Source organism: Silurus aristotelis (genome assembly GCF_946808225.1).
Source record: "Silurus aristotelis genome assembly, chromosome: 4".
Classification (NCBI taxonomy): Eukaryota; Metazoa; Chordata; class Actinopteri; order Siluriformes; family Siluridae; genus Silurus; species Silurus aristotelis.
The window spans coordinates 6,080,596-6,095,106 of record NC_139577.1 but is presented as its reverse complement, the minus strand read 5'-3'; the positions used below and the strand labels follow the sequence as shown (position 1 = coordinate 6,095,106).

Below are 14,511 nucleotides of genomic sequence, written 5' to 3'. Positions count from 1 at the left end.
CACAATACATTAAATGAAAGTACTAAAGCATTTACAATTTGATCAAAGCAACAAGAAATGTTCTTATGATGAGAACAAGTGACTAAATGATGTGGAGAAACACCCCAAAGTAACTGAGAAACACTGTAAGAGCACGTGTGTGAGACTCCTGTTTTCTGTCACGCTTTTGCTGCTTTTTAAGCCAGAACGTCGGATGAAGCCAGTGATGAAACTCAAAAAACTCAAAGTCACAGAAATAAGATTGCAAGAAACCATAAATAAGGCATATTTTAAAATTTTACATTTTAAGCAAACAAGAGTTATTTAATTTTCAAAAACAAAAAAAAAAAAACTAAATAAACATAACATGGTCCTATACGTCAAACCTTCATCTAATTTTCTTTCCCAAAATTTTATACTAAGATCTTCCAAATCCTTTGCGCATCCATCCATCCATCCATCCATCCATCCATCCATCCATCCATCCATCCATCCATCCATCCATCCATCCGTTCGTCATCCATCTGTCAACTTATTTACTGTATCTGTGTTGCTGTACCTGCCCATCATCCATCCATGCATCCATCCATCTGCCTATCCATCCATCCATCCATCCATCCATCCATCCATCCATCCATCCATTTATCCATCCATCCATCCATCCATCCATCCATCCATCCATCCATCCATCCATCTATCTATCTATCTATCTATCTATCTATCTATCTATCTATCTATCTATCTAGCTAGCTAGCTATTGAATAAAAGTTAATAAATAATAAAAATATGGCAAAGGAACATAACCTGCACGGTGCTACACGTCTCACCATCTTATTACTCTTTCTTGCTGATGGAGTGCTTGTGTGTGAGATTTTGCCCAAAACATTACAATAAAAAAAGACTATTATTATATTATTGTCCATCAGTGCTGCAGATTTACAGCCCAACATAAAGTCAAGAGTCGGTGAGAGAAACATGCACGAGATCGTAAACCGTTACAAAGAGCAGCTGTAAATTCACTGCTTATGTGGAGAAGACGTCAATCCTCATCTTCCTCTTCCTCCTCCCCCTTCTCCTTCCTTTTCCAGTCCTCCACCACTACATCCTCTTCCTCCTCTTCATTTTCCTTTTCTCATTCTCTCCTCCCATCTTTGTATCCTTCTTTTCACCTTTTCCTCTTCTTCTCTTTCTTCTTTTCTTCTCAAATTGGCTTGTGTTTATCATGTAGTAAAGACTCTTCATTGGGGTATAAAATACACCTTTTTACATTACAGAGGAACCTCAAACTCTGAAGACCCTAAAAACTCTGATACTGGAGACCCCTTCCTTAATATTCAATATAATTAAACTTCAGCGGTTATATTCAGCTAACACTCAAAGGGAATCCATTTCCTCCTCCACCAACACCTGAACATTTCAGCCGAGTCAGCAGTCATTTTATCGAAAGTCTGCGCCCCCTTCGACATGCCCTAGTTTATTTGTCCCAGTGTGTCTCATTAATGTCTGTAATGACATCACACTCAGCACATGTGTGCTGTTCATATATTATTAAAGTCATGCTGATTTCAGGCAGATGTGCTTTGATCTCTGCTGCCTTTTTTCCAGTGAGATTTTCATTTCCAATTAAAATAGAAAAAAAAACACACACTGTGGAATATTTACAGCAATATTTACTTTCACAAATGTTCCCCCGACAGCATGGCTGCCCACCCTGCCCTTTAATAACTGCCTCCATTGCCTCTGATACCTTCCACATCCTCTCAGCAGATTTTGAATCCTCACAGTGCTAAAGCTTAACCAGTACTTCATTGATATTCCTCTGCCAGAAATCAGATTAGACGGCTGGGAGGAAAATGTTGACTTCTAAAATATTTGTGTTTTCTGTCTGTAGTATGTCTTTGATTGTTACTGCAGGAAAACACTCATCTTGCTGTCGGACAGATTTACATGCACAAGTCACAGAAACAGTTGCACTCAGCTGTAATTATTTTCATTTATTAGTCCTGTCCATCCATCCACCCATCTATCCATCCATTATCTATTGTGTCTTTCTGTGTTGCTGTCTACTTACTTGCCCATTATTCCTCTATCCATCCATCCATCCATCATCTATCTATCTATCTATCTGTCTGTCTGTCTGTCTGTCTGTCCGTCCGTCCGTCCGTCCGTCCGTCCGTCCGCCCGCCCGCCCGCCCGCCCGTCCGTCCGTCTGTTTCTTAGTCTATCAATAAAACAACAACACAGCTGCTAGAGGGATGGATGACTTTGTCTGAAGCTGTCAGTAGTTTTAAAAAGAAACTTTAAACATGACAGTGTTCCAGAAGATAAAGATCAGGAGGCAAAAAATATCAAAGACACACACACACACACACACACACACACACACACACACACACACACACACACACACACACACACACACACACACACACACACAGAGCCACAGTCAAGGCTCTTGACCTAGTTGTAAAGCTCTTATGCATAATCCAGTTCTTTCTTGCTTTACCTTACCAGTACACTGACAGAAAATATGAAACGGAACACAGACATACACACACACACACACACGCACACGCATGCACACACACGCACATGAAGCACAAATATTCATGTTCATCTTTATGCTTCTCGTTCAATCTCTCTCTTTTTCTCTCTCTCTCTCTCTCTCTCTCTCTCTCTCTCTCTCTCTCTCTCTCTCTCTCTCTCTCTCTCTCTCTCTCTCTCACACAGACAGTTTAGTTCCTCCAGTGAATGTGTCTATCCGCGATCTAAAGGCCAATTCAGCTACAGTGACATGGGACATCCCAGGAGCAGAGCCAGTTATTGGATTTGCCATCACACAGCAGGTACCAAGAGAACGAGAGCAAGAAGAATGGAAAGAAAGAAAGCAAGAAAGAAAGAATCCAGTCATTAGGCTATTAAATCTCCTATTGAAAAAGCTATAACACTTCTACGTGTTATTAGAGTGGGGCTCAGTGTGTACAACTCCAATGTAGTAATTCAGTTTCACAGCCATTTGCCAAAGCTCAGAGAAGTTCTTTATTACAAAATAACATGGATGTTTTAATAAAAGAAAAAAAAAATCATGGTACCAAAAAACGTCCGGTCAAACCCAAAACCTTTATGTAGCCACAATATATTGTGTGTTACGTTTTTTTCTCAGTTGCTTTGGAGCGTTTCTCAGTTAAGAAATAAAATTCTCAAAACTACTTGTTCAACTGCAACATCATTTAGTCAATTTGGCACATCATGAAAGCTTTGAACAAATTGCAAATACATTTATGTAATTGATTGTGTGCATTTGGATGCTGTTTTCTACATTATCAATCGTTTATGTCATGTTGATCAATATATATTATACTGGGGTCTCACCTGATTAGTCTTAACACCAGTTAAACCAGTTAAACCAGTTATCATAATCTTCAAGCTTAAATTTCTATTAAACTTTATTTGTAAATGTGTCTTAAATTGACGAATTGTGCAGATGAATTTTGAATGTGATTATCAATCCCACATATGGTAATGTGCAGTGTTGGGCAGTAACGCGTTACTGTAACGCAGTTACTTTTGACAGTAACTAATACTGTAACGCATTAATTTTTAAATAAAGTAACTCTGTTACAGTTACCATACGGTGCGGTGTCCGTTACTTTTTTAAATAAATTCATTTCGTGTAGACTACAGTCTAACTTGCTTACAGCAGAGCCGCATTGTAGTATTGGTGGATGAACCACTGTAAACACGAAGCAGACGCATTGTAGGATTGGTGGATGAACCCCTGTAAACACGAAGCAGACGCATTGTAGGATTGGTGGATGAACCCCTGTAAACACGAAGAAGACGCGCTGTGGGTGTGTCTCCGTTTATTTAGGTTTGTGCGGCAGTAATGGAGAGTCGAGGCGAGAACAAGACGAGTTTCTCAAAGTGGAAATATGCTCATTATTTTAGTTGAGCATAAAGACAAACACTTTTTAGTCAAATGTAAGCTGTGTCTTTTTGGTTCGAAGCTTGTATCTACTGCGATAAACAGCAACTCCAATCTGTCGAAGCTCCTCCAGAAACTCCATGCCTCGACAAAGCTAGAAGCTAGAAGCTAGAAGCTAACCCGGTGTTCTGTTCTACATTGTTGATAGTTTTCATACTTAAGCTGTGAAAGGAACATTTTTAAGAGCTCAACACAACAGCTTTTATGATGCAGAAGCCACTTTAGTTTTTGATTGTGAATATATTATTCAGCTTGTTTTGTTATTTATTTCAGAAATCCTTGTGATATATTCAGTTTGTGCAGGTTTGACTTAAATAAAACAGTGTTTAAAAATTACTTTGTGTTTAAGTCAGTTTTGTGTTTGTATAGACCATAACGCATAAAATGTCATTAATGGGAATATTAAAGAACGTTCTTTAAAAAAGTAACTAAAAAGTTACTTTTAACAGTAACGCATTACTTTTTGGTGTAAGTAATCAACAAAGTAACTGAGTAACTTTGTGAATGAAGTAACTGTAACTAGTTACTATTTCTTAGTAACTAGCACAACACTGGTAATGTGTATATTTGTGCTGTTGAAATTCATAATGCTAAACTGAAGAAATTTTGCAAGTATTAAGGATGACTCGAGAAATGCTCCAAAGGAACTGAGGTAAAAATGTAAAACGTTCAAAAATAAAATTTTCTGATCCCCACCACCTTTGCTGCTCTTACTTAAAAAAGCTGAATCAGCAACTTGGACACACAAGAAAGTGTTATTTGTGTTTAGAAACTTGCATTAAATCTACATTTAGTTGGAATCCCTGTGAGACACTGATTTTTGTTTTTCCCTGCTGGCAGAAAAAGGACGTGCACATGTTACGCTTCATACAGGAAGTGAACACGACCACGCGCAGCTGCGCCTTGTGGGATTTGGAGGCCGAGACGGACTACATCGTGTATGTGCAGTCCATCAGCTCGCATGGGATGAGTCCACCGAGCGAAACCCTGCGCTTCCGGACGCCGAAGGAGGCCGAAAGACAGGCGTCTAAAAGTAAAAAGACCCATAGCGCATTTTTATAGCACACAGCCAGATAGCGTGTTACAGGTTTGAAATGCGTATGAGTATGTGATGAGAATTTGGGACATGTGCTGGACAAAAAATGGGCCTCTAAAGGCGTAGTTATTTTGTTTTCAGTATTTAAGTTTTGCTTTCTGTGAAACTCTGTGTATTGCAAAAGTACACAAAGCAGACAAACGTATTTGTACAGAGAAAAAGATCTCTGTGTAAAAATACATTTACTATACGTAACAAAGTATTGGGACACTGGAACTTTTTGTTATCACAAATTTGGAGGCACACAGTCCCAAACCTCAATGAACATATGCTTTACATGGGTTGGAGTGGAAGACCTCCTGTTATAGAGCTCTGACCTCAACCCCATTGAGCACCTTTGGGATGAATGTGAATGCTGACTGCACCCCAGGCCTCCTCACCATCAGCACCTGACTTTAACACCCTTGTGAATAAAGAAATCTCAGACAAATCCCCACAAGCACACTCCAAAATCTAGTGGGACATTTCACCAGAAGAGTGGAGGTTATTATAACTGCAAATGGAAACTAAATTTTTAATAGGATTTTCAAAAAGAAGCATCAAAAAGAAGTCTTATGACTTGTGTCTATTTAGTGTAGCTAGGTGTTAAAAAACAGAACTCATTGGCTACTGGTTTTAACTACACAGCACAACAGTCAGCTAGTGCAATGCTTGCTAACCCTCTTCTTATCTTATGGTCAGGTGTCCACACACGTTTTTCTCCATATAGTGTAACTATCAAGTTGAAAAAAAAAAAAATTTCTACTCAAATAGATCTATACTTTTTTAATCATATTGGAACGCAGATATAGAACATGTGCTTTAATTGGAACACTTGCTAGCAAACACAGATCATGCACTTCTAGCTAGCTTTTTCTGTCAGCTAAGTAGAAGTTAGCAAGCCAGATCCATTATTCATCCAAAGAAGCTCAAAGCTTCCGTTTTATATGCTTTCTGCGACTCCTGAAAAGCCTGTCAGCTTCTGCCAAAAGCCATCTCAGACCTCATTTTTGGACAGAAGCAGACGACACAAGTTCCTAATCAGCTAAAAGAGTCATGGCCTGTCACTTTCATATAGCCGTCATACTAAACTTGGGAGGGTGACGTTCTGTCAAGCTGACAGCTGCCATGTATCTCTTTAGACGAAGTCACTATGGAGGAAGTGGGCCAAGCCAGTCAGCTCCGGGCGGGGGAGCTCATCATCATTGTGGTTGTGCTGGTCATGTGGGCAGGTAAGGAGAACTGTAGCATAAAGGATTTTTCTTAGTATCCTAATAGGGCTAATTGTTAGTGAAAACCTTTTAAACTCCTATTACCAGGAGGATGTTTTATGTTGCTTTTTCAACTTAAAGCCAAGCTGTACGCTTCCACCTAGCCTAGCTTTAATTGTAAACAGCTAGCACTGAAGACCATTTCCTGTTTTTTTTCCATATTTTTTGTCTGTCAGGTGTAATCGCACTGTTCTGCCGTCAGTACGACATAATCAAAGACAACGAGCCGAACAACAACAAAGACAAAGCCAAGAACTCATCTGAGTGCAGTACCCCTGAGCACCAGACAGGGGGGCTGTTACGGAGCAAAGTGTAACCCCTACTCCCTCCTCCAACTCCGCCCAGAACTAAGCAGGTGAGCAGGTGAATTGCGAATCCATTTTGCTGTATCTCCGTATGCTAAACCTGACGCACAAATACGACTTAAACAAATACTAGCTAAATACCTGCACTGTTAGACAGAAAATATTGGGACACCTGACTTTTCCAGCCGGATGTAGTTTTTTCCCAAAATGTTACCACAAAGTTGGAGGCATACACCAGTATAAGATGTCTTTGGATGCCGTAGCTTAAAATATTCCTTTCACTTGAACTAGGAGCCCAAAACCTGTTCCAGCATAACAATTGCAACTCTATGAAGATCCGCTTTACATGAGTTGGAGTGAAAGATCTCCTACTATAGAAGTCTGACCTCAAATCTATTGGATGAATGTGAACTCTGACTGCACCCCTGGCCTCTTCACATAACCTTCGAGGTTGTATCAAAAAGTTTTAAAACTAGCTCTATTTACTTAAAAAAAAAGCTCACCCAGTGTTCCTGCCACTTCTGGAACATGTCCTGGAAGTCTTTTATTTTTTAAAGCGTGTCAAGCACCTTCGGCGATTCGCTCTGGATCTTTGCTATGGTGTCAAAACCTTCGAGATGGATCTGCGGAAACAGGTTGCACAGCTACCGATGTACACAGGGCAATGTCGTTTTGCACACTGACTAGTGGAGGTTGGTGCTCCCTGTGACTGTGCCATCTGATTGTGTGTTACAAAACTAGTCTCGAAACTTTTTGATACCTCTTCGTATATCACCTGAGTTTACTAACACTTGTGGCTAAATGAAATCTCACACAAATCTTAAAAAAGCATAATCCTACAAATCTAGTGGTACATTTTGCCTGAAGAATGGATGGTATTATAAAACAAATAAGGACTAAATGTGAAATAATATATTCAAAAAGGAGCACATACACATCATATGGTCAGGTGTTTACAAACGTTTGTCCATATAGTACAGCTAGGTGTGAAGAAACAGAACTCAGTGGCTACTGGTTTTAATAACACAATGATGCGATCAATTAAGATGATGCTAGCAAATGTGTTTCTTAACTTCATGAACATACTGTATAAATGCTTTCTCATTTTATTAGATGAAACGAGGGATCTAAAACTGAGTTATTAGCATTGCCAAGGCTAATCACTCCCATTAAAATGAACTTCAAGGTGGTGTAGATCATTGTCCTTGTCATTTGCTTAACTCGTTTGCATCTTTCTCTCTCTCTCTCTCTCTCTCTCTCTCTCTCTCTTTCTCTCTCTCTCTCTCTCTCTCTCTCTCTCTCTCTCTCTCTCTCTCTCTCTCTCTCTGTTTGTGCATTTTCCGAAGCAGTTCCTCTACAAGAACAATAACAACCACAACCATCTGTGACTGTTATTCAGGTGTGACAGGACACATTTCTTAAAAAAAAAAAAAAAAAAAGTATGAGAGATTGGAGCATAATAAAAACACGGTGCTCCAGCTGAGACTTGGATGAGTCAGGAATCAGGGCAGCTGGCTTCCGTCTAAAAGGAGCAGCAGAGGAGATAACGGACAAGCATTAGGACGTACAGCACGTACGGCCTTGACAGGTTTTAATGAAGAGACCAGAGCCGATGCTGGACTGCAGTGAGGCGATAAAAAAAACAGAGGGATGGATCGGAAAGCAGTGATGTTTTTTTCCTCCTCGTCTTATCAGGAAACAACCAGCTGCTCTATACATCATCGCACTGACACAGACAAGGACACACTGGAGTAAGATAACCCTCGCAGGACCTTACAGGATCTCATAGGACCTTAAAAGACCTCGCAAGACCTCACAGGTCCTCATAAGACCTCACAGGACCTTGCATGACCTCGCAGGACCTCGTAGGAGCTTGCAGGACCTCGCAGGACCTCATAAAACCTTACAAGACCTCGTAGGAGCTCGCTGGACTCTTGTAGGACCTCATAAGACCTCATAGGGCCTTGTCAGACCTCGCTGGACCTTGGAGGAACTTGTAAGACCTTATAAAACCTCACAGAACCTCGTAGGACCTTTAGGTCCTCGTAGGACCTCATAGGCCCTCGCAGGACCTCACAAGATCTCGCAGGACCTCTCACATCTCAGCGTGCTCTGAGAGCCTGATTGAACTTTTGATAACCTTACCGTGATTTACACCACAACACTGTTCCAGTTCATTTTCTACAACAGCAGCTGTAACAGCAGGTTTATATTAAGCCGTCGTTTCTATAGCAACCACTGATTCTTAAAAAAAACAAAAAGATCACTGTACATTCATAATATAAGGTTTCCTGCAAGGAGACGCCTATTTAACATTTACGAAAGGAGTCTCCAGGGTCATTGTTTTTTTCTGTCATTTTTAAAACCAACGTTTTTGCAGGGGTTTTTTGTTTTTAGTAACAATGAATCAGAAACGCTGGGGAGGGAACGACTGGGACATAAACGACAACGTGAGGTTTGTGACGGAAGTTCCCCATCATTAAACGTAACTATAAAAGCAAAAAAAAAGACCCTGTTATAAGCATATACATTGGAATGGTATAAAATAATTGAAATACTCCAGGATGTGCTGTTGTTAAAGAATAATGAACTCTGGGGTGGTGTTTCGTTCGTCAGTTATGTGCTCGGATATGGAGCGACGCCTTTATATTCATCTATTTCCCTGAAGAATCCGTTGTTTAAAAAAACGCAGAGAGTAAAATGTAATGTTTTTTTTCTACGTATATAACGTATAAGGAATCGTGCATGTGTATGGGGTGATTAATATCATGGCCGTGTTTTCCGATTGCGATGCCTAGGAAAGAGCGTGTAACCTGGCAGTTGAAGGATAAATGCTTCGAGTGTTGCATGTGAAAAAAAAAAGGAGACGAGGTAATTACGGAGGCAAGATACTAATGAAACACTCTTCAAGGACACGCCTCTCAAGGATGTCCACAGAAGTATCTCGTGCATGCCAGAACCATCATCATCATCACAATCACCATCATCATTATCATCTCTTCCTCGTCTTCCTCCGGGGGAAAACTGACAGACCTCTACTTTTAACAAGGGCTGAGAACATTTCACATGAGCAATAATACAGGACTCGATAATGAGAACATCATAAGGATGTGTGTGTGTGTGTGTGTGTGTGTGGGTGTATTAATGAGCTGTGACTATCAGTTCGATCACTTTTTTTGATCGATTAGACATTTTTTTTGTAAAAATGAGAGAAATAATGATGGTAGCGTCTAAAAATCGTGCACTGATGATTTTTTTTTTTTGCATTGTATATATAATCCTTACACATTCTTTGTATTGCTCGTTGAACAATTTGCAGTGTTTCTTTTTCCTATCTTCTCAATATCTCAATTTTGTATCACACTTCATCGACAGTGAAGCTGATTTACTTTCTGAGACGTGAAGGATGCTGGAGGCCAGGTGCATCTCAAAGGCCGAAGAACAACGACGTAAATCTCAAATGAAACTGTCATGTTTTCAATAAAGGTTTTTAAGGTGCATCTAAATAATGAAAAAGTTTATTTATTTTAGTAATTCAATACAAAAAGTGAAACTTATATTATATAGATTCATCACACACAGACTGATCAAGTGTTTATCACTTTATTCTGATGATTTTGGCTCACAATTAACAAAAACTCACAAATTAAAAAAACATCTCAAAAAATTTGAATACTTAATTTTTTTGTGAATTGTTGACTCTCTGGAAAGTATGTTCATTTACTTATTTAATACTTGGTAGGGGCTTCATTTGCTTTAATTACTGCCTCAATTCAGCGTGGCATGGAGGTGATCAGTCTGTGGCACTGCCTAGGTGGTACGGAAGCCCAGGATTCTTTGACAGTGGCCTTCAGCTCATTTGCTTTGTTTGGTCTCTTGTTTCTCATTTTCCTTTTTACATTATTCCATAGATTGTCTATGGGGTTCAGGTCTGGTGAGTTTGCTGGCACCATGGTCATTTAACTAACAGTGTGGGCAGGTGCCAAGACCTGCTGGAAAATAAAATCAGCATCTCCTCTAAAGCTGGTCGGCAGAGTGGTAGACGGCTGTGCTGACCTTGGACTTGATAAAACACAGTGGACCAACACCAGCAGATGACACGACTCCCCAAACCACTACTGACTGTGCAAACTTTACACTGGACCTCAAGCAACTTGGATTCTATGCCTCTCCTCTTTTCTTTCAGACTCTGGGACCTTGATTTCCAAATGAAATGCAACATTTTCTTTCCTTTCATCTGAAAAGAAACTTTGGCCCACTGAGCAACAGTCCAGTCCTTTTTGTTTTTCGCCCAGGTGAGACACCTCTGACGTTGTCTCTGGTTCAGGAGTGGCTTGACACAAGGAATGCGTCAGTTGTAGCCCATGGATACGTCTGTGTGTGGAGGCTCTTAAAGCACTGACTCCAGTTGCAGTCCACTCTTTGTGAATCTCCCCAAATTCTTGAATGGGCTTCGTTCACCTTTTTCTATAACATATTTTCCTTCCATTCAATTTTCCATTAATGTGCTTGCATACAGCACTCTTTGAACATGAATCAGCATTCAACTCTTTTGTGTCTTACCCTCCATGTTCAGGGTGTCAATTATTGTCTTCTGGAGAACTATCAAGTCAGCAGTCTTCCCCCATGATTGTGGAGCCTGAACCAGACTGAGACACCATTTAAAGACTCAGAAAACCTCTGCAGGTGTTTGGATTGAATTAGCTGATTAGAGTTAGCTGAAAATCTCCAATATTGAAATTTTTCCACAATGTTCTTTTCCACAATATTCGAATTTTCTGAGAAACTGAATTTTATTCATCAAAATTAAAAGAAATAAACACTTGAAATACATCAGTCTGTGTGTGATGAATCCATATAATATACGAGTTTCACTTTTTGTATTGAATTACTAAAATAAATCAACTTTTTAATGATATTCAAATTTATTGAGATGCACCTGTATACATCACATGATTGAATTCTGATTCTGACACGAGTCTTTGTTCAATAGGGCATTGTGTCTATCATTACAAGGTTACACAGTGACTTGTACTGTAGTACTGTAGGTATATTTTTTTTTTAGTACTCCAATTTCATGAGGCACATTGGGCGGCAAGGGCTTAATGGCAGATTTTTTGTTACAGGGCCGGGTTCTTAGTCCAATATGCTTTACATAAATTGATTTTAAAAAGTATAATCTTCGATTATTTGACATTTACAGAAGGAGTCTCCAGTACTAGTGCTTTTTGATAACAGATCTTCAGGACAAAAGCGTTTTTTGTGTGTGTGTTTTTGTGGTGCCAAGCTGGAAATTTGTATTATTATAATTTTTTTGTACAGTAAAACCTCGGGTTAGGAGTAACTTTGATTACAAGCAACTTGGAATACAAGCGTTGCATCGGCCTGCGAGCAAAAATTGCGCGACATATGGGCATTTTTCGTGGGTAAGTACGAACAAGACTCTCAAGCGATGCGCAGAAAACAGAGTCAGGCGTTGCCTCAGTTTCCGAGCATCACTCGTAGAAGCAACATCTCATGCGAGCGTCTTTGGAACTGTTATCTTTTAAGTTGTAACCGCGTGTTCTTTGTCGAGTTGTCACTGCTATTGTTCATTCATAGACATTTTGCGCTGTATTGTAAACTTAACAGCAGTGTATAGTATCGTAACAACGGCCCCCAAGGTTATAAAGAAAGATGGGAAGAAGGAGATGATTACCGTAGAAAGGTATGCGTGTGGCAGACCTTGCAAAACTGTACAATCGTACAATATCTCTGATTTCCGATTTCCAAGAAGTAACTGACTCCTCCTCCTCTTTCGCCAGCCACGACTCTCCTCAAAGGTAGTGAGCTAGATAATTTGTCAATTATTTATATTTTTTATTGTGAATTATTAATTTTTATTGATTTCTGATGTTAGGGGTTATAATTTGTACAATAATTACCATTACAAAACCTTTAAAAATGATTGTATATTTGTATTTATGGCCATGTGGAACGCAGCGAGTGAATTTCCTTAATTTCTTATGGGAAATATTATTTTAGTATACTAGCGTTTTAGGTTGCAAGCTCGCTCCCAGAACAAATTAAACTCGTAACCCGAGGTACTACTGTAATTATGTTTTTTATTTTTATTATGAGAAAGAAAACAGAGAGGCTGGAAAGGAAATGACCGTTTATTGCTGCTATTATGTGATGTGAGTAAATAATTAAAAGATTACTGAAGTTAGTTTTTTTTAATAATTGCCAAATTGCTGCTGGCATAAAAGGAGTAAAACACTTCGGGACATGCTTTCATTAGGGAAACAACAACTTTTGCCACGGAAAGATTACCTCTGATTCCTTGCGTCTTCCTGTAGTTCAATGCTTTGGGGGTGGGGGATTCCAGGTGGAATAAAGTGCATATTATATTACTATTTTATATAATATATGATTTAATTATTAATGTATTACGTATATAATAAAAATGTAACTTAACTCTCCATAATGCAGAATTAGTGCGAGCTTCATTTTTCGATGCATTACAAAATAAGTGCAACTGAAACAAGCAATTGGCATTGGTGGAAAAGGTCTTTTTTTTTTCTTCAATAAAATACCCCGCAGACCGTGAATTTTAATAAAATAGAAATATGATAAACTGCAAAGGTTTTAATTTTTTTTGTGTGACCAGTACCAGATGATCCACGGTCCAGTATCGGTCTGTGGTCTGGTGTTTGGGACCACTGCTGTAGTTTCCTATAACAGCCCGATTCACATGATAACTGGCTTAAATCAGTCTTTTGAAGAGAATTTATTTACAGAAAGTGAAAACAGGGCACATAACATGTCCGTGCACAATGCGTTCATTCGTTTTTTCAGTCGCAATTAAATGTGTACTACGATGCGCTCATGCCCTTTTTCATTTACCTTTCTGAGCACGCACAAAAAGAGAAAATGTCTTATTTATAAATTTTCTTTGTTCGTTTAATCACACCGAGTGTACTGATTAAAATGTTACAATGACAAATCCGATTAATGACCAAAAGTGCATGATATGCGCAGACCATCTGGTAAAACATGGGATGTGGTAGCTCAATGGTTAAGATGTCAGATTTGGGAATGAAAAGCTGTGAATTCAAATCCAAGCAGCACCAAGTTGGGCCCTTGAGCAAGAACTTTAACCTTCCACTTCTAAGTTGTATAAATCAGCGGTCCCCATCATTTTTTTGCGTCACGGACCGGTTTAATGTCAGACAATATTCTCACGGACCGGCCTTTAAGGATAAATTCGACAAAATAAAATGATACGTTGGGACAATAGTCATATTTTGTGTTTGTAGACGTGCTGGGAGATCTGCTTATTAAAAAAAAGGAACATTTTAATTTAATTTCTGATCAAAAGAACGAAATGAACACAATGATTTAAAAAAGATTTGTTCACTTTAATAAAAAAGATTCAAAGAACTGGGTCACTAAAATGATCCAATCTTCCCACCACTAATGGTGTGGGGCAGGGCAGGGCAGGGGGAAGGCAGGGGCAGGGCAGGGCAGGGCAGGGTGAGGCATGGTTGTTTTGTATTGAATGTATGAAGATGGTGTGCACAGTGCAACATTGTAAGAGAATGTGTGGGAATCTAATTTTCACTTATGAAAAGGAATTAGTGATCCATATGAACTTCTTCCCAGAATGTTGGATGAAGCCATTGACGGCTTATGTGCTGATGGTTGATCAGTTATTGTATATCCAGCTTTATTAAAGAGCACCACAAACTCAAATAACTTAGTCACAAAGATATGATGGCCATAAACTATAAATTAGCCCGCTTTTAAACAGAAATAAATAGTTTTTAGAGTTATTTCATTATTTCTTTTAGTTTTAAATCAGAAAAACAAATGAATACAGCATACAGGGCCTATCATTTGAAATAATTTAAAATT

General features: G+C 39.1%; 1 protein-coding gene across 3 annotated transcripts in view; it reads left to right on the top strand.

Moving 5' to 3' along the window:
* Positions 1-11,555, top strand: part of fndc5a (fibronectin type III domain containing 5a) — a 76,016-nt gene extending 64,461 nt beyond the window's left edge. For 2 of the 3 annotated variants that reach the window (XM_083540545.1, XM_083540544.1), the window contains 4 exons: positions 2,710-2,825; positions 4,805-4,997; positions 6,182-6,271; positions 6,487-11,555. In XM_083540545.1, the coding sequence (XP_083396671.1) occupies positions 2,710-2,825; positions 4,805-4,997; positions 6,182-6,271; positions 6,487-6,626 (539 nt within the window). In that variant the 3' untranslated portion in view covers positions 6,627-11,555. The remainder of the gene's footprint in view (positions 1-2,709; positions 2,826-4,804; positions 4,998-6,181; positions 6,272-6,486) is intronic. The other variant, XM_083540546.1, reaches the window with a different exon arrangement.
* The last annotated feature ends 2,956 nt before the right edge of the window (positions 11,556-14,511 follow it).